The following is a 26073-nucleotide window of genomic DNA, read 5'->3' on the forward strand; positions in this document are numbered from 1 at the left end:
CCACTCAGGCGTCCTGCCACGTCCCCATATGCCCGCCAAATGATCCGATCCCAGCCTCATAGGAAATGTCTGCGACCAGCGTGTGGAGAGTGGCGGTCTCAAAGTCCCTGCGATCTGGCGGCTCTACGGGATCTGCTGAGTGACGTCAGCTGAGCACGACACAGGTAGAGAAATTTGTGGAGGCTCTCTGTCGGTGAACTCAGGCCCTTGTCAAGGCTAGAGGCGGTGTGCTCTGCTGCTGATGCATGACCTCTCCTTATCTGACATCGACTGAAATCTGTCCTCAACCTTCATGTTTATTATTTGTAACCTTGTAAGTAAACATAACCAACTTTACCTTCTGTCTTAAGGAGAAAAAGGTAGACCTCCAATATTTCAACCCTAAAAAACCGAACAACCACTCCCTCTTTAAAAAATGATCATAATTATGATAGTATTAATCTTAGATTTCTTGAATGCATAGCTTTTAAACTTTTGCATATGCAGGTTGCCTGTCACTGGCTGCGCCCTACTGCAGCTGCCTAATGCACGAGTGCAGAGTCCTGTACAGGGAGTTGGGGGAGAGTGATACTCAGAACCCTCGTACCCACTTCATGTTGAAAGTGTGGGAAGCAGTGATTGGAGCCTATCACGTCTGTCCCATGTATTTAAAAACTTTCTTCTACAACTAGAACACATATTATTCAACATGAAAAACAGTTAAACCATATGAGCAGATAGTATCTCAATGCCATGCACATATATGGCCGACACTGTTTAGCAATATTCTAGTATTAACATTCCGCCGCAGTTATATATAAAACATACACACACACTTCTCTGTAATGGACACAGGCAGAATGGTTTTTGAAAATATTACATCTTCAAAGCAAGCCCCTTAATCAGTCACTTCGTGATTTTACGTCTCTGTCCCAATGTACCAATGAAGTTGTTTGATGAAAGTGATTGAGGTGAGAGGGTAGCGTTATCATTGTCATTCTTTCATTATGTAGAGGCACTACTGTTTGGGATAGGGAAAGTTAGTTTTGTGCAATATTCTGTGCACAGGTTACTGTCAGGTGCAGACCAGATTGCATTGAGCAATGCATACCAACAGTTGCGAAGTAGAATAGAGGCCGCAGGGCCGTCAAATTGCTGAAAGAGTATATGTAGCGGTTTTTCATGGCGCAAATCACAGGCAGAAGGGGCCCATGGCCAAGCCAGCTTGTTATCTGTACGTGATGCGAAACGGCACGTTTAACAAAACAGAGGCGCACAGCCACATGTAAATAGGTGCCAATTCACTAACAAAGAATTCAAGTGTGGTAGCTCTCTTGGATGGCGGGGCATGTCACACCACCGGGCTACACGCAGCGGCAGGTGGGGCGCCAGCATCCCAGTCCATGGCAGGTCGTTGGTTCGATCCTCTGAGGCTGACGCAGGGTCCGTAGCCACGCAGTCAGCCAGCGGCAGGCCACTCTTTGGCTCACTACCACTGAAAGTCATCTTGGCTCCCAAAAAATGACCCAAACCACGCTGGCGACGAAACACGGTGCGGGACATCCTGCATTGGTCAGTGGGCAGTGATGAGGCAGCGCATGAGGGAGGCTGTTGAATCAGCTGCTGGCACAGCCCTGAGTCGTCATATCACTGCTGCCATACGAGGCCGACACATTAGCAGAGCATTGCACTGGGTCACTGAGGTGGCGCCCTCAGCATTGTGGGACCCGGTGGGTGATGCAGACCGGGGGGAAAGGGGGCACTGTAGTTGGAAACCATAAAATCGTTTGGAAGTTATTCTTGAGTTTTAATACATTACCCTGACACCACATGCCAACTGAATTAAGAAGAATCTAACTTCACTCAACTGTTCTTCTCTCCATTTACTGAGTCTTCTCTATGATTGCTCCAACTATATCTCAAGGTACAAATAATAGCGGAAAGAAACACTCATAAGCCTTCGTTTGCCTCGTGTAAGAGTTAGTCGAATAGCCACATGTAACGATGCCAACAGGTCACAACTCACTCGAGCTTTGACGTTTAAATGTTGCAATTTGCCCGTCATTGTGTACTGCTACTGCAGGTGCCACACTAACACTCCATAACTGGGTGGCCACAGTGGGCTGGAGTGAGTGGGAAACAAGTGATACACATGCGTTAAAATGTTATGTGTTCAGAGGGTCATAACTGCATACTGTCAACATTATAGACTACCTGAATCAGAACATTACGCTTTATTTAACAATAACACACTTCCAAATAAGATACTCACCAGTTTTATACATCCACTCAGAGTCAGGTAGACGCCAGCTCTCACATCTCATCCTGCCGACCGTGGCTCTTGTGATGCGCCGCACAGCTTGGAGTGACTGACACAGGATATGCCTCAGATCATCCGTTTGCAGCGTTGTCATGTTCCATTCCATGTTGTTCAACCTTTCAAAATAAAATGGAGTCAGCTGATGTAACAAATGATATTCTGAAACTTGATTGTGTTTTATTGAATAGAATAGTGAAAACTAAACTCAACGTGACACTTCTCCAGCTTTTATGTTTCCCAGTGATAGAGGTCACCAGCCCATTAGAGATGAATCAAGGAGTTAGACAGGTATTCTGGCGTAACTTGTGACTGGTATGCGAGTCTAATAACATATTCTGGTGAACTGATCGTTTCTGATGAAATACAAGCATACACATACAAACATGCAGCCAGAACTATGACTGGACAAGCACGACAGGCCGGCCGCGGTGGCCATGCGGTTCTAGGTGCTCCAGTCCGGAACCGCGTGACTGCCACAGTCGCAGGTTAGAATCCTGCCTCGGGCATGGATGTGTGTGATGTGCTTAGGTTAGTTAGGTTTAAGTAGTTCTCAGTTCTAGAGGACTGATGACCTAAGATGTTAAGTCCCATAGTACTCAGAGCCATTTGAACCATTTGAACCAAGAACGACAAACCCCCTTTAAAGACGTGGAGTGGGCACTCCCCCAAAACATGTCTCACTGTCTGCCTCTTGGCACCATAGTCACAGGTAGCACTTCCACTATTAAACCCAGTTTTCAAGACGTAGTCATGTCTTCCTTGCGCCTTTGGGATGAGGTTTAATCTTGAGCTTTCCTGACAACAGAGACCATACTGCACAACCTTATTCAGTTGGTGGACTCCGATATTTAGGACTGAATTCTTATTGTACTCTGTCTTAGGAAGCAACCACTGACTGGGACCTGTTGTAGTCATGCCATAAATAGTCAACATCGCCCTTTCTGTCTAAATTGTATGAGCGCTGTTCTCCCACGCTTTAGCACAATATGCAACAGCTCAATATCCAAGAGAAATTGCACCATTGTTTTCTTCGTCTGCATGTCCTCCCCACTTGTTTCCAGAAATGTGGTACAGTTGATATAGAATAGGACCAAACGACTTTCACAGGTTTGCGCAGTTCTGCATAAATGACGGTACAGGCAGAGGAAGACACCTAGGTAACTAAGGAGGTAGCTGCAGGGAATTTTGTTCCCATTGAGGGGCACACATGACTGCCTGTGTGCCTCTCTATCATGAAAATACAACTCTGTGAGCTCTGTTTCACTTGTGGTTTGCTGGAGTCTGTAATTGTAAAAGTACTCACTCTACTTGGGGTCAACTTGGAGGCTTGTCGACACAATCAGTAAGTAGACATTTTCACTCGATTAATAGGGTCCCTAGGAGTCGCTATGAACAACAGTAAAACAACTACCTAGGACCTTGGAGTGCAAAGAGATTGGCTGAAGCGTCAAGTGGAACGGAACCTGGGCCAGTCGAGTGGCTTCTGTTCACCAGCGAGTACAGGTTTCTAATGACGCCTGGGGATCGTCATACAAAACTTTGTAGGTGAACTGCTACTGGTGCAGGTCTCACTGCATGGATTCGGCCAGGAAATTGATCGATAATATTTTGGGCTGCTATTGTGGATGGGTATCCTACACTGGTGTAGCTGCTCTAGGGGTAGCGTCTTTGATTAGAAATCCAAAAGTCCTCATTCTTGGGTTCGCAACCCGCCAGTGTTTAATTTTCATTAATAATAAGCACTGGTGACCGAAAACGTCCATCATAAGAATCACCCTCTCTCGCCCTTGGGGTGGGAAAGAGCCCCTAACAGGCGGATCAATCAACAATGATCAACTGCATGAGGATGCAGAAGACAATGTCAAACAATGCATTAAATACACATAACGTGTATCCACAGGGCACGTGGCCTGTAACTGAAAAGGTGTCATGATCATTCCTCCATTGGGAAAAGTTTCCAGAATAGTCCACCATTCAAATTTCTGGGAGCGGACTGGCAAGTTGTAGGTGACCTTTAGAAAAAGGTTGAATAATGAATGAAAGGATAATGTTCTTCGTGTCGGTGTGTGGAATGTCAGAAGATTGAATGTGGTAGGGCAGCTAGAAAATCTGAAAAGGGAAATTCAAATGCTCAATTTCTATATAGTAGGGGTCAGTGAAGTGAAATGGAAGGAAGACCAGAATTTCTGGTTAGATGAGCATAGGGTAATATCATCAGTAGCAGAAAATAGTATAACGGGAGTAGGATTCATTATGATAGGGAAGTGTGTTACAGTGAACAGTTCACTGATAGAGTTATGCTTATCACAATCAATAAAAAAACCGACACCGACAACGATAGATCAGATATACATACCGATGTTGGAAGCTGAAGATGAAGAGATAGAGAAAGTAAATGAATATATTGAAAGGGTAATACAGTACATAAAGGTATATGAAACTCTAATAGTCACAGGGGACTGGAATGTAGTTGTAGGGGAAGGAGTGGAAGAAATGGTTACTGGAAAATATGAGCTTGGGATAAGGAATTAGAGAGGAGAAAGACTACCTCAGTTATGCTAGTAATTTCGAATACTCTTAATCACAAGAGGAGGATGTATAATTGGAAAAGGCTGGGTGATTTGGGGAGAGTACACTTAGATTACATGATGATCAGGGAGAGAATCCGAAATCAAATACTGGATTATAAGGCATACCCAGGAGCAGATATAGACTCAGATCACAATATAGTAATGATAAAGAGTAGTTTGAAGTTTAAGAGATTAGTCTGGAAGAATCGATACCTAAAGATGTCATATGTAGAAGAACTAAGGAATGACGAGATACTCCTGAAGATCTGTAAGGTTATGGATATAGCAATAAGTAATAGTCTAGTAGGCAGTACAGTTGAAGAGGAATGGATATCTCTGAAAAGGACAATCACAGAAGTTGGAAAGAAAAACATAGGTACAAAGAAAGTAACTGCGAAGAAACTGAAATATTTCTTTTATTACCCATGATGAAAGAAGGAAGTTCAAAAATGTTCAGGGAAATTCAGGAATAAAGAAATACAAGTCACTGAGTGATGAAATAGACAGGATGTGTAGGGAAGCAAAGACGAAATGGCTGCCTGAAGAATGAGAAGAAATCTAAAAAGAAATGACTGTTGGAAGGATTGAGTCAGCATGTAAGAAAGTCAAAGCAACCTTAAGTGAAATTATTAGCAAGGGCTGCACTGTTAAATACAGAGGAGGAAGTGGATATTTGGAAAGACAACCTTGAAGGCCTCTATGAGGAGGGAAGATTTGTCTTATGTGATAGAAGAAGAAAAAAGAGTCGATTTAGAAGAGATGGGAGATCCAGGAATAGAATCAGAATTTAAAACAACGTTGGAGGGCTTAAGATCAAATACGGCAGAAGGGATAGATAACTTTCCATCAGGATATTTAAAATCGTTGGGGGAACTGGCAACAAAGCGACTATTCCCGTTGGTTCATAGTATGTATGAATCTGTCGACATACCATCTGGCTTTCGGAAAAATACCATCCACATAAATCCTAAGACTGCAAGAGCTGACAATTATCGACCAGTCTGCTTAACAGCTCATGAATACAAATTTCTGAGAAAAATAATCTACAGAAGAATGGTAAAGAAAATTGAGGATGTGTTAGATGACTATCAATTTGGCTTTAGGAAAAGTAAATGCACCATAGCGGCATTTCTGACGTTGCTGTTGGTGATAGAAGCAAGACTAAGGAACAATAAAGTCACATGTATAGGATTTGTTGACCTGGAGAAGGCGTTCAGCAGCGTAAAATAGTGCAAGGTTTTCGAAATTCTGAGACAAACATGGGTAAGTTATACGGAGAGATGGATAATACACAAAATGTATAAGGGCCAAGAGGGAATAAAAAGAGTGGACGACCAAGACTGAGGGCTCTGATTAAAAAGGATGTAAGGTAGGGATGTAGTCTTTCACCCCTACTTTCAATATGTACATCGAAGAGGCAATGATGGAAATAGAAGAAAGGTTCAGGAGTGGGATTAAAATTCAAGATGATACGCTTCGCTGATGACATTGGTATCCTGAGTGAGAGCGAAGAAGAATTACATGATGGGCTGAATGAAATGGACAACCTAATGGGTACAGAATATGGATTGAGAGTAAATGGAAGAAAGACGGAAGGAAGTAGCAGAAATGAGAACAGAGAGAAACATAACATTAGGATTAAGGGTCACGAAGTAGATGAAATTAACGAATTCTACTACCTTGATGGCTAATAACCAATGACAGATAAAGCAAGGAGGACATCAAAAGCATATTAGCACTGGCAGGAAGGGCATTCCTGATCAAGTCTACTAGTATGAAACATAGCCCTTAATGTGAGGAAGAATTTTCTGGGAATGTTCGTCTGGAGCAGAGCATTTAATGGTAGCGAAACATGAACTGTGGGAAAACCGGAAGAGAAGAGAATCGAAGCATTTAAAATGATGGGTTACAGACGAATGCTGAAAATTAGGTGAATTTAGAAAGTAAGGAATGAGGAGGTTCTGCACAGAATCGAAGAGGAAAGGAATATGTGGGAAACACTGACAAGGACGACGGACACGATGATAGAACATCTGTTAGGACATGTTACTAGATTGGAGAATATCTCCAGCAAATAATTGAGAACGTAGGTCTCAAGTGCTACTCTGAGATGAAGGGGTAGGCATAGGAGAGGAATTCGTGGCGGACCGCATCAAACCAATCAGAAGACTGATAACTCAAGAAAAAAAGTTGGAAAGGTCTCTAACGCTTCGTCTCCAAATGCTGGAGATATGTTCAGAGGCTATAAAGACTCAGGCAGCAGTTTGAAACTTCTATAAACTCAACAAGCTGAACTGTTTGTACGCATCCACGCAACAGTTGGGCTGTGATGTCATCAGAGGGCTGCTTAAGAGCGCAGAGTAACGTGTGTTGTCGAGCTTGTGCAGGGGAACACTTGGCGCTGGTCTCTTTATTCAGCACTAAGGCCAGCAACTCGTCTAATTTCAGTCATTCTTCTTTCCGTTAAAGTTGCTTCCGTGCTTTGGAATTTATATGTCCTCTCTGTAATTTCAAGTACTGTAATATTGGATCTGCATCGCAGAGACGAATTTTTAGTTTCCCTGGTCCTATTGGATATTCGTCAACTGCTGATTTATTTCTATTTCATAGATGACAATTGCTTTTCTGTTCCTTACGCAAGAAATTAATACTTCCGTTTGTACGTTCACATGTGTGTTTGTCCGTGTGTGCAAGACGTTTTATATACTCCTCCTGTGGCAAGTGCTCACGGTATATTCTTTACAGTGTTCAAAACATTCAAGCTTCTTTGTTGCTGGTATAAACACTGCATCAATACTATGTATTCCTTGTGCTCTGATCATGTGAACGGAGACTGCTTTTACGAATGGGAGTAAATCTTTGGTAAATCTTCACGAGTAGCTCCATACCTTTTAGGAGATATTGCCCTATTTATCTCTTTCTCAGATTAATCATTTCTTCTGAAAGTAGTGTTTAAATGGTCGTTGTGTTTCTGCAACTACAGTGGTGACAGATTATTGAAACCACCAATGTTCTCATCACTGCTCTTTTCAGTTTGGGACAGTGACTGAAATTTTTATGAATGTATCCACACGTGTGAGGTTTTTGCAAACCTTCTGTGCCTAACATCTGCCGATTTTCTAAGTAGCTGTACATTCTAAAATGTTTAAACTTCTTTCTCGTTTTCTATACTGGATTTTGTCTTATAACTACCATCATTTGGCAAGTTTAGAAATTCTGAGTTCTCTTTGTCCATAAGGCTATATAATAAAATATGAGTGTCATCGATATAACAAAATCAACGACAGTTATTTTTCTTGGTAGACTGATGAGCAGTTCCTTTCAGTTTTACATATAAAACTCCGTCGTAACTGTGCTGAGTATGTTTCCCATAATCACACTACCAGCTTTTTCTAAGAGTTTGTTGTCCTATTGAAAATGAGCCAATGTGAAAGAATATTTAAATCGATAACACTTGTCTTTAGACTAAATTCATTCTATGACAAAAAAAAAGAAATGTAAATGACGCATCATAAAGGAATTATCGGAAAGTGACAAAAATCGGTGGGCGTGATGTGCAGAAGCAGGCAAACATATGAATACAGTTTCAGAAAAACTGGACTTTTATTCGAGAGAAAAAGCCTCACATACTGAGCCAAGTCAATTACGCGTTCGTCCACCTCTGGTCCTTTTGCAAACAGTTATTCGGCTTTACATTTATTGGCAGAGCTGTTGAATGTCCTCCTGAGGGACACCGTTCGAAATTCTGTCCAACTGGCAGGTTAGATCATGGAAATCTCGAGATGGTTGGATGGCCATGCTCAGTATGCTCCAAACGTTGTCAGTTCGGGAGAGATTTGATGACCTTCCTAGTCGAGGTATATGTTTGGCGAGCACGAAGACAAACAGTAGAAACTCTCGGCGATTGTGGGCGGGCATTACCTTGCTGATATATAAGGCCAGTATGATTTCCCATGAAGGACCAAAAAACTGGAAGTGGAATATCGAAAAATGGTTCAAATGGCTCTGAGCACTATGGGACCTAACATCTATGGTCATCAGTCCCCTATAACTTAGAACTACTTAAACCTAACTAACCTAAGCACATCACACAACACGAGGCAGAGAAAATCTCTGACCCTTCTGGGAATCGAACACGGGAACCCGGCCGCGGGAAGCGAGCATGGTGGAATATCGTCGACGTATCGCTCTGCTGTATGGGTGATTACTGAAGCGGTCCTGCTGTGAAAGTAAATGGCACTCCAGACCATCACTCCTGGTTCCTGGGTCTTATCGCGGGCGACAGGCACGTTGGTATCCCCCAGTCCACAAGGCGTCTCAAGGCACGTCTTTGCTGGACATTGGGGCTCAATTAGATGTGGGGCTCATCGCAGAATACTGTTCCAATCAATGAGATTCCTGGCCAAAGTCGCGTCTGGAGACGACCCAGATGGTCGTTGGATACCAACCTTACTGTTGTCCGCCATATGGTCTGACAAGCAGGAGTGATGCTCAGGGGTGTCATTTGTTTTCACAGCAGGACCTCTTTGGTTGCCATCTGTCGCACCCTTACAGCACACCAGTTCGTCTATGGTGTTCTATACCCCGTTTTGCGTACTATATCCTCACCTACCAATAGTATCACCAGGAACAGCACATATGTGAGGTTTTGGCGGTGTCTGGAACATCCCGTTCAGCTCAGTGTTAACATGCCTTACAGCAGTTTTTACCCACGACCTATCCTGGCGGTGAAAGGCCACCACAAACACGACATTTGTGTGGCCAGTTCCTGCTCCTATTTTATCCAGGTCACTCCGCATAGTACACCTTAGATTCATACCCTAGGTTGTTTCCTGCTCCACCAACTATAATTACCTGATCTCCCTTCTCAAAGTCCCTCCATTGCTCACCTAAGTTTTCAGACACCTGGCTAGGACCAGCACTTGGTTGCACTGAACTTGTGACGTGGTACACTGCACTGTAATATTAGTAATTTTCGCCTCACAAACATTAATATACGCTCAATAGTAAACGGCTGATGGCCTGAAGTCATCGAACAATTGTAATGTAAGAGAAATGAACCATAGCGTAGCAGCAACTGAATCTATTATTCTTTGCTGCTCCTGCGCGGTGGCTGTAAATCTCTACGTACAAGTATCGATTAATGATAAAGGAATTCTGTTGTTCCCAAGACAAATGAGGTCTTTAGCGCTTCACCTTTTACTGTTCCTATTCCATGAAAGGCAGACGCGGACTTGCCACGTTCCGCAATCGGTATTTTATAATTTGTGAAAAATGCTCTGTAAATGTGTTAATTGTTGTTTTCCAATCAGAGAACATGTAGTTTCATGTAATTGATTAGAAAGAGACATCATCAGGATGACATTAAGATTGAATATTGACTGTTATGTATAAAGCATTTGTTCATATGCGCCATCCATTGTAATTTAATATAAAAAGGTACGCAGCATTAAAAAAAGTGTCAGAAATAAGTGTGCATATTTTAACAAATTATCCTTAAGTAACTCCATCTCCTGGTTAATTGAATTTTAATCATTTTGTATCAGTTTATCTCCAGAAACTACCATCACGCTGATGGACTGAATGCAGCATGAGGCAGGAAGAACATTATCGTTTTCCTATCATTTCTGAATCAATCCCTTCCTTAATTGTTTAGTGTTGCTTTTATTCCAAAGTCAATAAATCTTTTGGTCCCTTAGTGTCGATCCGGGTATGACTACATCGTGACCACAAAAAAGCACGAAAATGATTTTGTTGCTTCGTACCATTCTCAAGTAAGCTAATCTGCTGGTCTTGTTCAAAATAATGCAATCAGGTATTTAATGATTGCCGTGAGTTATTACAAAAGTACAATCAATCCCTGTTTCTGTTGCCAAGTTACCCACCAAAATATTTAATTACATTTTCAACAAAATAATTTTCTACTTTTATTTCCTCCACTTGATAGCACTACAGCACTTAATTCCTTCTGAAAGTCCTGGCCTACACCGCTTCCATGACTGCTGCCTAGAAGCAGTATTCTTTTTTTGCTATTCTGATGTGATCCCGACCTGTCTTTTTTCTTTAAGGTAATGTTCTGCTTCAACCCTACATTCAGCTACATCTGGATAAGGACCTTCCTCCACTACATCAGATAGCAAGCCAAACTGGTTTACTAACTGAATTTCGAAAGGTTTTTCAACTGTTTCCCTTTTTCATCCTTTGGTTGAACCTTTTCCTACCCCCCGTCTGTTTTCTTCCCTTAGCCTACATAATACCTAAACCGCATATTCCAATTCAGCCTTAAGGGCACAAATGTTTGGCCTCTGTTCAGCGATTTCTCTGTCCTTTCTACATAACCTACATTTCCATGGAGGAGCCTCATTATCTATCCCCAATTCCTCGTCGCTATATTCATTTCAATGAAACCACAACCTAAGGTCTTTTCACTCCCTCCAGGTTTCTACGGCAGCCACCACATTTATTAGATATGTATTCACAGAAAAATTTACGCAAAAGCGGAGAATAACTTGGCACAAGAACACTGATGTTTCGTAACTTGTATTAATACGTAACTAAACGCTACTGTAAACAAACTTTTAAACATTTCAAAATCTTTATAAAACTACCCTTGTAATTCTTCCTAGGTCAGAAAGTATTTTTCAAACGTCGCATTTTCTTTAACGCCAGTGATCTTAAGGAACAGGACCGCATGTGTCAGAATCTGTCCCTTCCAGAAACGCGATTTCCTTTTTAAATGCAACCCCATCAGATTAGGAAAAAGTTACCTTGCAATGCCTTACTATGGACAGTCAAGTCCTCTTAAAATATGGAATCTGCATTCGATTTCATAGGTTTTAATTTTTGTTCCTGCACGCCTTTTTCCTTCAAAAAATTAAACTGTAGAAACTGTTAAATAGAAAAATCGTTCCTGGCATGACCCTTGGCTTAACGTACTTACTTTGCAGTACCATAGTCTCCATAGTCATTTCTGAGTTAGACTGAAAACTGTTGCAAATGAAAATGAAAAAGTGCGTATGACTTCAGAAAGTTTACTGTTCGCACTATCAATTGTTTCACGTGGTCCAGGCCTGCAAATTTACCACAAAGTGCTTTCTAATGTACAAAACAATAAATATCGTCTGTCGACATTTGTGTTTCCTCTTTCATTGCCAAATAAATCTTTAAAATATTTCTGCATGGTACAACGAAGCCGAAGTAGATATTCCTGCATTTGAGTCAAGAACAGTTCTCAACATCAGTAATTTAGAGGTTGATATCCTCTGAGTAGTGAAGCAACTTAAATCACTTAATAACAGCAAGTCTTCCGATATAGACCGGATAACAGTTAGGTTCCTTTCGGAGTATGCTAATGCAGGGGCTCCATACTTAACAATTATGTACAACCGTTCACTGGACGAAAGATCCGTACCCAAAGACTAGAATGTTGCACAGGTCACACCAATATTCAAGGAAGGTAGTAGGAGTAATCCAATAAATTAAAGGCCCATATCATTAACGTCGATGTCCAGCAGGATTTTGGAACGTATATTATGTTCGAAAACTAGGAATTACCTCGAAGAAAACGGTCAATTGACACACAGTAAATACGGATTTAGAAACCATAGTTCATGTGAAACACCACTAGGTCTTTACTTGCACGAAGTGTTGAGTGCTATTGGCAAAGGATTCCAGACTGATTCCGCATTTATGGATTAGTGGAAGTGTTTTTGACACTGTACCACACAAGCGGCTGGTAGTCAAATTGCGAGCTTATGGAATATCGTCGCAGTTACGTGATAGGATTCGCAATTTCCTATCAGAGAGGTCACGGTTTGTAGTAACTGACGCAAAATCGAGTAACACACAAGTGATTTCTGGTGTCCCACAATGTAGTGTTATAGGCCCACTACTGTTGCAGGTATACATAAATAATTTAGGAAACAATCTCAGCAGCCGTCTTAGGTTGTTTGCATATGATGCTGTGGTAAACTCAGCTAGTAAACTCATCAAAAGATTTAAAAAATGCAAATCGATATAGAAAATATGTCTGTATATTGCGAAAATTGACAATGGCTCTAAATAATTGAAAGTGTCAACTCATTGACATGAGTGCTACAAGAAATCCATGAAACTTCGGTTACACGATAAATCAGCCAAATCCAAAGCCCGTAAATTCAACTAAAACCTATTAAATATGATTACAAACAAATTAAATTGGAAAGAAGACACAAAATGTTGTGGGGGAGGCACACCAAAGGCTGCGATTCATTGCTAGAAACTAAGAAAATGTAACAGATCAACTCAGGATCTACTCTTATCTGCCCTCTTTTACAGTACTGCTGCACATTGTGGGATCCTTACGAAATAGGATTAATGGACTACATATTGAAAGGTCAAAGAAAGGCTGCACATTCTGTATTATCGAGAAATAGGGGAAACAGTGTTACTGACAAGATACAGAATTTGGGATGGACATCAAAAAGGCGGCTTTTGTTGGGGCAGAATCATCCCACGAAATTTCGGTCACCAACTTTCTCCATCGAATACGAAAACATTTTGCTAACGCAGAAACACTTAGGGAGAAACCATCATCATACATCATAATTAAATAAAGGTAATCGGAGCTAGCACCGAAAGGTAAAGGGTTTTCGTTTTTTTTGCGCGTTGTTCGGGATTGGATTAATAGAGTGTTGTTGTGAAGGTGGTACGATGAATCCTCCACCAGGCAATTAAGTGTGATCTGCATAGTATCCATGTGCATGTACATGTACAGTCGTACTCAAAAGTATCCGAACGATCTGAATTGCATTTCGAGTGATTGGAATGCAACCCGCATAGTGCAGCTGTCTAGTAGGTCCTCTAATCGCCCCTCGGTACAGTCGTTTGACTATTGAAAATGGTTCCAACAAGTCACCACTAGAAGACACTGCTCTGTATCGCAATAACTCAAGATGTAAAGTAATACCAAAGAATTACAAATATCAGGGAACGTCTTATCACAGATAAGACGGTTCGTCAGGCTTGTAAGCTCACATTTATTACAATAAATGAGGCACATGCAATGTTACCACTCTCATTATTACGTCAGATAGGTAATACACGTAGTACGTTCGTCATATTCATGATTTCCTCTTCAAAATAACATTCCGTACTTATTATTTAACACAAAATGACATTAAAAATTTAAGTTATTCACGAGCAGCTAGTTGAGAATCTGTATGAACTTCAAATGACACGACGAACCGTCTCGTTCTGCATATGGATGCAAACCCAGGTCATACAAACTAAGCAAAGACTTCGTGGCTGACGGAAACTAACATCCATTTCTGACTAGGCATACAGAGACTGATATACCTCGATTTTAGACAGTATCAGTTAGCAAATATCAGCTTTAAATTACATAACGGAAACACTGCTAACGGACGCGAATTCCTACCCAGCAACTACTGTCCTTGTAATTGTCCCTGTTCTGTTGGACTCGGATTCGAACCCAGAACCTAATTGGATTGTCATCGAAGCACAATCAACTGTGACATATCGGATTTTCTCGGCAGTAGCTAGATGTTTTAACTGAAACGACGAGACGAAACATTAGTTTTTTTCCCAGGACTCCAACCTGACACCTACCGCTGATAAATTCTTGATAAAAATAACTTTAAAAATGTGTTTGTTACACCAGCAGCGCGATGTGAACATGTTTGAACTAGTAAGAGTTCAGTGCTGACTGGGAATCGAGCCCCACACATATCGTTGTTGACTGCACACAAAGAGACGTCAGGTACCGAATTTTTCTCCACCAGCAGCTCGGAATATCATACTTGAATTTACAATGATTTCACAAACAGTTCTGTATCTTACTGGGACTCAAAAACGTCAGATATCGTTAGTGTTGACAACGAATGAAAATACATCAAAAATCAAAATTATTACCCACCAGCAGATAGGTGTTCTCATGCTAGAGCTTGATAATACATCATGAAAGCTTTAGTGTAGGGCCAGGATTCGAACCCTTTCACGCGCAATATGTGGAGATGTTGAGGAATCTGCACTTCTGAACAAACAACAAATTATAGTCGAGCTGTATTGTCACGAAGGGATCAAATTCCGCGTTAAGGGCGGTCTGAGATGCATTCCCAGATCAGAACCAATTTTATCGACATGGAGAAGCTGAAATAAAAGATCGAATATGTGTCCTGTGACCCTACATAGCGTTCGTTTTGTTACTAGAAACAAATAACGAAACGTTACTGTCGATAGAGTTACTATGTGTCGCGTCTTCTGACTTTGTTGTGGTTCAACCTAACTTCTACATGGTAGAGAAGGAATATCATGTTTAACATGCCATTATACCTTCTTCCCTCGGCGTAGCCAGAAGAGAACAGAATGTGTCTCTCCTTATCAAAAATAATCAGCAGAAGGTGGAATCGAACCCAGACAGTAAGTATATGAAGGCAGCATATATCAAGGACCCCACCAAATTCTTTTCTGTATCACTCATTTTCCTATCATAACAATGTTGCGCAATACTGGATGAGAATTCTGACACACAGATTCCCTGTAGTGGTTTGCAAGATTTTCAGTGCATTCATTTACTTGGTTGACCGAATCGCCGTGAACTAGCTGCCTCGGCTACCCAGTGCATACATTCGACTATATTTTGTAATCACCGAAATAAAATCACGTAACTGACACCTACACAGAACTGCCAACAGTGTAGGATGCAGAAATTTAAACATTAACTGCTACATTTTTAAAACGCCATACTGCTGTCTGCTGACGTTATCGATCTAATAGAACTTTGAACATAATTCCCTTCAATTCTCAACCCAAAATAGTCGCATGTGGAAAAAGGGCTAACTTCTGCGACATTTTGATCTTTTCAGGTTTAATAGATGGCCAGGCTGCATATGCATCTCGAAATTTTTGTATGGGGATCGTGAAAAAATACATCAGAAATGTATATTCGACATTACTGTCGTGTGGCAGTGGCATTTTATTCTTCATAATACCTTGTTTGTCAGCTATGACTCAGAACAAGTTTACTACATGCATGTGATCAATAAACTGCATGTGTAGTGTCAGACTGTTATAGATAACATGAGAGAATTCGCATATATCGTTGATGATTAGTTTCTCTCCCATGTTAACTAATGTTTTAAGAACACAAAAAGAAACCGTACGAAAATTGTGCACTGTAATATAAGAAATGAAATAAAAATACCCACGATAACCTTACAACGAAAGTCTGTTTCAATAAAAGTGAGTGTACACAAGCGTGCCTCTATAGGCATGAATTAGTAAAATACTTTTCACTTAGATTTCGATTGGGTCTGTGTTTGATTGGTATGCTGTGTCATACTCAAGTAGTATGCAAATATATCATTTCATAAATAAATTTATGCATTCCTAGGAACCCAAAATTTGTTTGTCAGCAGGGGAAAGAGGCGTAGATTTTCACCATTGTACTATGAGCCGAAAGCATTTTCTTGCTATTTCCTTATCGATATGTGATCTGACTGCTTGTACCTCTTTCACAGAAAGGATAAAAAAGTTACAGACGGCAAGATTGGAACCGGAAACCATAATAGACGCTTTCTCTGTGATTAGCAGGTTTCCACAGAGCTGGGGAAGAGTCATGTGCTAGGTCTCCACTTACGAGACCACTAGTGGCTATAACTCGTAAACCGCTATTTAAAGGACGAGATTAGAAGCGATTTTCACGTGCAACGACTATCCTGGGCTGAAAACCGTAAATTTACAATCTTTTGTTAGAGGTAAAGCGTTAATAATAAATCAGATTATTCAATGGAAATGACAGGAAAAATCAAGTGAACTTTGAGGCTTAATTCCGTGAGCACCAGGAAGTAACTCGTCAATTACAGAGTTGCCAAATATACCTTGCCTTGTTGCCAAATCTCAGTTACGTTACCAGCAGGAAGAAGACGAACCGATGTGATCCAACAGTGGGCTGGGAAGTGACCGTAGCTGACGTCTCAAAGACGCGGCTGCCTGGAATACGTAATCCGACTGATTCACATTTCTGTAACTGAGTTTAGGGACTGGAGCGTAGTTACTAATAATACTCAGAACTGACTGCCAACTAAGCTTCGTAAATCAGGAACTCTCATAGTTGTCTTTATATATCTTTCGTAAGAGTACTCAAAACTAAGAAAATCATTGACGAAAGTTTTCGTGCCTCGCCGATAGTCGAGCACAACTAACAAATAACAATATAAAAAGACTGTGTGCGTGTGTGTGTGTGTGTGTGTGTGTGTGTGTGTGTGCGTGAGAGAGAGAGAGAGAGAGAGAGAGACAGGGAGAGAGAGAGAGAGAGAGAGAGAGAAGAGAGACTGTGTGGGAGAGAGATAAAAATAAAAAAGAATGAGAGGGAGTAAAAAATTGTTGCAAAGAAACTGTATCATGGTATGTAAAGAAATCTTTCATTAATATGACACGTTCTGCATCATTACGAAATGTCGTATTCATGATCTATGGAACAAGTATTAAACTAATCTAATGCAATCATATTATATTGCTAACTAGTCATGAAGAGTCACGAATTACAGAACTTTTCGCCAATATCAGTAACCAAATCTAAACTTGAAAAAAAAAAAAAGACGACAGTTTTGCAATAAACCAATATTCCTGTAAAGACCCTTTCGTCCCTGTTAACTAACCATGAAAGATGTGTGATATAACTCCATTCAGAAGGAACAAAGTGTTCATGCACTTAAAGCTGAAGCGCATGATGTGACGTTCTGTGACGGAGATACGAACCCAGCACGCAATCGGATTGTTAACTAAGTATAATCAAATGTTGTGTATCCGTTTTTCTTAGCAGCTGCTAGATGTTTGAACCTAAAACAAGGATAAGAATTTTGTACCTGAGCGACAATCGAACCGCACACCTACCGTCCTTCTTTATTATCCAGAAACATATCTTCAGTAGCACATTGTTACTCACCAACAGTAAGATGTGCACGTTAATTTTCACTGGCAAACTGGTATGCACGTGATATAGCTTGAAATGAAATTATGAATATTTTGGTAGTGGATCAGTATTCGGACCCACATACTTACCTTTGTAGGAGACCTAAAGAAGATTGCAGTTTTGGGAAAAGGAACGAAATGATTGAGCGTACTGTTCCGAGAGATTCAGATCCTCGAAAGATGAGATGCGAATTCGAATCACAGTCCAGAACCACATTTTTCAACGTCTCTACTTCAATCAAGTAGAAGAAACATAAGAGCCCTGTTCCTTTCAATGGCTATCGTTTCATCAAGTAAAATAAAATTATCTAATGTAAGTAAGTTTACTGGAGACAGTATTTCTGTTTACCATACTTCCCCCTATGTCATTTCCCAATGTAAACCCGCTCTGCCCAATTATTAATGAAGGAACGTGATGTTTAATGCCGATTCTGGACTATGACGTCTTTCTCTTGAGGCTGCCAGGGGTAAAGCAAATCTATTTGTGCCGCTTAAAAGTAAATGCCTTAACCCACGCATTGAATCTGTGATAGTTCGTTCCACCAGACCACTGTGGCCACATTTCCCAGCTCCAGGAGTGTGCTGTAACGGGTGATGTGCCTAGCTTCCAAAATTAGTCACGGTCGAAAAAATGCGAGTCTATTAAATGGTTAAGTAGAAGCTATCTTCTGACGTGGAGATTATGCTATTCTCATGTCAGCAGGATGTAAAGGCTCTTCTAGCCATCATAGCCTCGATGTAAATCCATTCTAAAATATTCACTAATTCAGCAAATTTCTTAGTTCGAGAAAATCCACTGTGAAGTGTGAAGTTACCGGATAATTCGATTATTACCGTCGTTGTTACTATCATTCTCTTCATACCGTTGCTGGAACACATGTGTTTGAAGATCATTTAATGCCTTTTGGTCATTATAGAGGTACTTGCCCTAGAAGAGTTCTTTCCCTGTCTTTGGAGTCCTTTTCATGTTAATATCAAACATCCGAAATTACTCGTAGATTACATTAAAACTATAGTAATTGATGAAGACGTGACTTGATAACAAAAACGCGCGGCCTTTCTTAATCTACTTGCGCTCAGAAATGGCAGTCGAATACTGCCAAACCAAAAGCCAAGGTATTTTACTGCCTTGCGTTATACGTGGCTGTCAGTTCTTCCACAAGTTTTGGTCGACGTTACCTGTTTCAAGTTGTGTATGGCAGAGAATGTTTTAGTAAATCAATTGTTTTCCTTTGCAATAAACAGAAAGATTTTCATTGTAAGCTAACCAAGTATATAATTTTGGCATTATTATTTCAGTTTTAATATTCACTTCTATAATGTAGGAAAGTATCTCACAGTTTAAAAAACCCGCATCCGACTCATTGACCTTATACGTAGTCGCTGACCATAAATTCTAGATCAGAGTGACAGCAGTTTAAGTAACCTAATGTAGCGAAGACTGTTTGCCAGTGCTCCTTTTCACCCGAAAATATACAATTCACTCATTGGGCTCCAATAGTACACTGTAACAGTAATTTCTGTGTGTATGCAATGCATGGGGATTGTGGAATTTAGTGGTGCTTTCATTTCCCCTTCGGCATACAATATGCCTGACCTAAACGGGCCTTTATCATTATGGGCGCTGGACCGTGCAACATCATACTAACAACAGTAATGTGCTTTTACTGACAGCCCCACTGTTCGTTTTAGCTGATTTTGTAATCATTTAAATAGAATAACATGACCTTCCAGTGGGCGACATTTCGTCCCCCCTTTCCTTGTGTGAAATTTGCCAGTAAGCTTTTTGCCTTCCAACCAGCGAAATGCAGCAGAGTACAGCCACTAAACGATTCACATAACACGATTTAAGACCATTTCTTTAAACATTGTCGTAGCTGAAGGAATTTAGTTTCTTCTTAAATCGTCTTAGGCAGCAACGTTCACAGATATCTCAAATAGCAAAAGCTCTTTATCCAGGTACGAAGTTTGTAAAACAAACTTCCCACAGTTTTTGTCAGGTTGGTCTTTTCGTCTGGTAGCACTGCATAAGCATCTTGTCTAATAGGTATCATAAGAAGTGTTCCTGTAGCTGTGGGAATCATTGGTTGAAAACGGGTTTAACGCCAATGGGTTAATTACTGGTAAATATTCATAATAATTATCAACCTAAGTCTGAGTTCATCCACAAACTGAGGCGTATTTATAATACTGTAGCTAGACTGTGTATCCTTGTCTTCTTTGAGTGCGCATTACACACATGTATACAATACTATGAATACTTCGAACACTGTAGGTAACGTTGCTCTCATAAAATAATTTTGTTTTGTTACTTTTTCTGGTTATTCAGCGTGCAATATGTGTTGTAAATACAGTCTTAAAGAAAAAAATGTCCGTAAGGCGGACAATAAAATTGTGCTGCCATCAGAATTCTATGTCCGTCTATATGCTCGATGTGCCTGTATAGTAGACTGCGTCACTTCCTGGAGGCAGTCTTGTGTGCAGTCTGGGTGCATCAGTTTCCACTCTGACTCTAGTCTTGATGTAAAACACAGGACTAGCTACTACGACATCTGGCGACCGAGAGCACATGTCGACGTAATTTTTGTCAACCCTTTCCGCTATGAGTGTATTTCAAGCAAATCTACGAAATATTTTGCTTTCTGTCACATTGGTAATAACATTTTGCTTTAACAATATTTTAGCGAGAGATTTCTTGGCCGAGCATCTGCCTCTGAACACCGCGTGTGTCTGAGTTCTCTGTGAGCCGTTTGCTGCCTACCGGCGGGGGCGGAGGCACTGCGCTGCCTTCTCCCGGCAACGTCTGCTCCACTCCGCACTCTCGATGATGTGAAATTCTTTAATGTTGTTGAGTGGTGACCCATAAAATCTGTCTATCATTTGTGTTTCACACTCTATTGCAACGGAGGCACAAAACCGTTTTTATTTGGTATATTATTACACTAATATGCAATACATCAATATGGCACACATTTAATTTAATTGTGATCCAGTGCGCTATAATTAAAGTGTCACATCGTGTTCTTTTTCCTTTCACAAGAGATTTTTCAAATAATTACTTTTTTTCATGAATTCGTATGTGTTAGTCAAGGCCCAGCGTGCAGTGTAATGTGTTTGATTCCTTTCTCTGATTCCCTCTGGTAAATGGATGCAAAACATAGTGTCAACACCTTTCAGAACCCGCTACATAGCTACTCAGGCATATTGCTTGTTTTGAGGTCTATACATTAAATAATGGAGAATTGAACGCTGTTCAGAAGTGATATTTAAAATATTCGATGGGATTTAAGGCGACAAAATTGCCCATATTTTAAGCTACCCAGAGAAAAAGTAAGTTGGTAGAGCCGCTGTTAGTAAATGTCTGCAGAGAGTTCCTAACTGCTAGTGTGGAAATTTAGCATAGAGGTCCTACAGTAAACAAGAGGTTCATTCCCTTCATACTTATCACCCTGGTATGTGAGTCTTATGTGAAGAACAAGATTGAAATTCGTATCGTTGACGGTCGATTCGAATTTCTTCAGAGACGCTTGTATTGTGAAGCAGCTTGACAGTCAGAAAGCCAAGATCTATTACCATTAACACAACTTACTTGGTCGAGCTACCAAGAGGACTTGAAGTGTAAAGGTTTTTCTTCCGGTTTCGTTACAGAATTTTTTCTGGAAATTCGTATCTCCATAAAAAAATCAGAAAAAAAGCTCGCATACGCTGCCTCCTACCACGGTTAGCACTGACGATTCATTGAGCCGTTGCGACACGAGACACGGGCTGTACCACGGGGCTACGGACACGCTGCTGCCAGCACTCCCCTCGCATCATGGTATTGGTCGCTCAGTCTCATAACACATCGTGAAGGATAATATCTACATCTACATCTACATCCGTACTCCGCAAGCCACCTGACGGTGTGTGGCGGAGTGTACCCTGAGTACCTCTATCGGTTCTCCCTTCTATTCCAGTCTCGTATTGTACGTGGAAAGAAGGATTGTCGGTATGCTTCTGTGTGGGCTCTAATCTAATAAAAGTGGTCACTTATGTGGAGAACAGCATTTCTTTAGCCAAAAAATTGAATTTTCAGCCTCAGTGTCTTAGTTTACATGAGGATTATATAGCACGAATCATTCAAATCGAAAGGGAATATCAAACGAGTCAATTCAGTACCATACGTGGAAGTGATTTCACTATCACAGTGTTGCCAAATGTTTGTGACGGTGTTGGCAATTCTCAGCTGTGCTAGGAACAGCTCTGTAACCACATGTGGGGAGAATCCCATGCTCATGTCATAGGAGGATACGGAGAGGAGGCGTGTGGTTTGATTTATATGCACCGTTTTCTCCTACCAGTCGTGTCAAATATTCAAGTGTATAATCTACCATAACGATTACTGTTTCCCACAAAATATATACAAATAAAACACTTACCTTGCTACTTTGTGACCAAAGATTATTTCAGTACAATAAAAAGTTTTTGGAAATACACTTTGCCCATCTGTCATAAAAAGTAAGATAACAAACACTATGCACCTCGAAATTGATTGCATCTATGTGCAGTCTTGTGACCATATAGGTATAATTTCATGAATTGAACGAGAATGTAGAAAAATGTTGGTGCGAATGGAAGCTTTAAGAAACACAGTTAACTAATTATTCTGTGCAATGTAATATTTAATTCATTTCAAAATTCACAAGAGAAGAAACTAAAAATCATGCCTATTAAGACAGAAAGTGAAGAGCAAATCTGCGCTTTTTCGTCTTCCGATCTGTACAAATAATGTATACTAATCAGCGTATTCATTACTTTCGTAATGTTTCCCTCTTGTCTAGTCTTCTAATGATGAACTGGATGCACACCCATGAGTCTGATTGTTTCTCTGTATCCTTCCATCTACTATCTTTGTGTGTTACTGCTCGGTGTTCAAAAAGCAAAATATTATGTCTGCTCCCGCGAGGTATTAGAACGAGGTCGGAAGAAGGCTAACGAATTATAATCAAAATACACGGAGACGCCAATTTGTCTGTCGTCATCGTGTTAAGTCGACAGAAATAGGTGGATATTACTGCCTGTATCACCGGCATCCCGTTGTCGTCTGCTCTTACTGAGATTTTCATATTACCCTGAACATAAGGCGCCAAGAGAAATGTGTATATTCTCCGTGACGAAACATCCCACATTCCATTCATCCTGAGTCATTCGTAACGTGCATCGGCAGCAGTGAGTGACAGGAAATCTGTTGTGAGGTGATGAATAACAATGACAATGGTAGTAATAAAAAATCAGTAATCAAAGATGTTTACTGCATTAAAGACGATTGTTAAGGATTAACAAAATAACCAAGAAAGACTGAGTGTTTAATTGTCGCACTGCATAGGTCTTCTTACGTCTTTGTTACTGAATTCTGTTCTGGTCGTTTGCAGAGAGAAAAGAAAGACCCCTGTAGCCATACATATCGCTAGTACAACGAGATACTACCTGTCAACTATCCTTGTTTCACATCACGAGACGAACATGGAGTCACCGAGCTGATATTTGAAATGCATTTCTCTTTTCTATCTCTGTCTCTCTCCCTCTCTTTATTTTTATCTTTATTTTCTGAGGAAAGCATCGAGAAGCACGAGTAATAAGCAAGTAACCATATAATCTATTTACAGTTATTCATCAGGATACATAGTGTAAAAATACACATTTATGTGTATTATTGCCTAATTCCAATTATTGACAGTCTATTCGTGAGGTTGCTCGCATTCAGTGCGCTGAAACCCGTCACAGAAGCAAGCAAAACACAAATATATCTTGCACAATGCGCAACACACAAACGAAAGTGAAGACGACAATGGGATGTTGGTGATACAGGCAACAATACCCAACTATTTCTACCGACATAAAACCATGACGACGGACAAATTGGCGTCCAGTATATTTTGATTTAAATTCGTTAGCCTCCTTGCGACTTCGTCCTAATACCTCGTAGGAGCAGGCATAATTTATTACTCTTTGAACACCGAGCAGTAACACTCAAAGACAGTAGATGGAAGGACAAAAAGAAACAGACTCATGGGTGTGGATCCACTTCATTAGAAGACAAAGCGAGAGGGAAACATTATGAAAGCAAAGCATACGCTGATTTGTATGGATTATTTGTATAGATTGGGCGAAGAAAAAGCGCAGATCTGCACAGTGCCCGCATCTGCACCTAAGTTTCTGTACACACCCATGAGTCTGATTGTTTCTTTGTATCCTCCCATCTACTAAAATTAGATTTGAGAGCAACGTTACCTACAATGTTTGAAGTATTCATAGTATTATATACGTGTGTGTAATGCCCACTCAAAGAAGGCAAGGATACACAGTCTAGCTACAGTATTATAAATACGCCTCAGTTTGTGGATGAACTCAGACTTAGGTTGATAATCATTATGAATATTTGCCAGTAATTAACCCATTGGCGTTAAACCCGTTTTCAACCAATGATTCCCACAGCTACAGGAACACTACTTATGATACCTATTAGACAAGATACTTATTCAGTGCTACCAGACGAAAAGACCAACCTGACAAAAACTGTGGGAAGTTGGTTTTACAAACTTCGTACCTAGATAAAGAGCTTTTCCTATTTGAGATATCTGTGAACGTTGCTGCCTAAGACGATTTAAGAAGAAACTAAATTCCTTCAGCTACGACAATGTTTAAAGAAATCGTCTTAACGGCACTAAATCGTGTTATGTGAATCATTTCTTCCCCCGATCTATACAAATAATGTATACAAATCAGCGTATGCTTTGCTTTCATAATGTTTCCCTCTTGCTTAGTCTTCTAATGAAGTGGATCCACACCCATGAGTCTGTTTCTTTTTATCCTTCCATCTACTGTCTTTGTGTGTTACTGCTCGGTGTTGAAAGAGTACTCTGCCGCATTTCGCTGGTTGGTAGGCAAAAAGCTTACTGGCAAACTTCACACAAGGAAAAGGGGGACGTAATGTCACCCACTGGAAGGTCATGTTATTCTATTTAAATGATTACAAAATCAGCTAAAACGAAGAGTGAGGCTGTCAGTAAAAGCACATTACTGTTGTCAGTATGATGTTCCACTGGCCAGGGCCTATAATGATAAAGGGCCCATTTAGGTCAGGCATATTGTATACAGAAGTGGAAGAGAGAGCACCACTAAATTCCACAATCCGCATGCATTGCATTCACACAGAAATTACTGTTACAGTGTACTATTGGAGCCCAATGAATGAATTGCATATTTTCCGGTGAAAAGGAGCACTGGCAAACAGTCTTCGCTACATTATGTTACTTAAGGGTATACGGACGCCCTCTGCTTACAATGTTAAATTGTGCTAAAAGTTAGGAACATTTTCTGATTTGATTTTTTCAGAGAACGCAGAGGTATGTTCTGCTTTTATGCTGAATTATTAATTTTGAAAAAATTATGTATAGTTCTTCAGATATTTCATTTTTTGTAAATGTTAAAAAAAGTTATATATTTTAACAAGTATTTTAAAATTTACATCCATTAATACAAAATAATTCCACATATTTTTTAATTCAGATATATTATAAGGTCTTAAGGAACAAGTATATAAAATTTCATCTTTCTACTATAAATAGGCCCTGAGAAAATGTACCTTACACACAAAAAAACTAAAGTTAGGGGAAATTAGATTTAAAAGTTTTTACTTGAGTACAAGCCTGCTCCATAGCTTGTGTCATCAGAATCGTCCAACAGCTTCCTCTTGATGGCTCTGCTATGCTGTCTAGCCATCTTTGAATATACTTTTATGGCGTTATCTGAAGACCTGAGCTGTTCCTTGTCCAAACAACGCATAGCTGCCACAGATCTTACTCCTACATAGAGCCCCAACTTCTGCAGAACCTTGCACTTTGTTATATTCCCCTCATTGAATGATGAAACAGCATCATAAACGCAAAGTGAATTGTGTTTATACCCACAAACACAGTTTTAGGTAGTCTGTTCCATATCATATGGTTCACACACTCATTTGGATTTCGAGTGCTGCCATGAAGACATTTCTTTAGTAGACTAATATCAGCGAGGTCTGGGATTATTGGTTTTATTTCATCCATTATGGCAGGTGGCAGGTGATGAGGGTGATTGTATTGTTCCTTGGTTACCTTGCCTCTGTTGTACTTGCTCCATCTATCGTTTCCTTTTGGACATAGCCCATATTGGGGATTCTCATTGTTTGAAGCTGTATGAAAAAACAGAGCCCAG

At 40.4% G+C, this 26073-nt stretch overlaps 1 protein-coding gene across 1 annotated transcript in view; it reads right to left on the bottom strand.

Moving 5' to 3' along the window:
• LOC126295010 (uncharacterized) overlaps window positions 1-26073 on the bottom strand; it is a 134961-nt gene that overhangs the window by 54234 nt on the left and 54654 nt on the right. The window contains exon 4 of the mRNA XM_049987263.1: window positions 2252-2415. Within this exon, the coding sequence (XP_049843220.1) occupies window positions 2252-2415 (164 nt within the window). The remainder of the gene's footprint in view (window positions 1-2251; window positions 2416-26073) is intronic.

Source organism: Schistocerca gregaria, chromosome 11 (assembly GCF_023897955.1).
Source record: "Schistocerca gregaria isolate iqSchGreg1 chromosome 11, iqSchGreg1.2, whole genome shotgun sequence".
Lineage (NCBI taxonomy): Eukaryota > Metazoa > Arthropoda > Insecta > Orthoptera > Acrididae > Schistocerca > Schistocerca gregaria.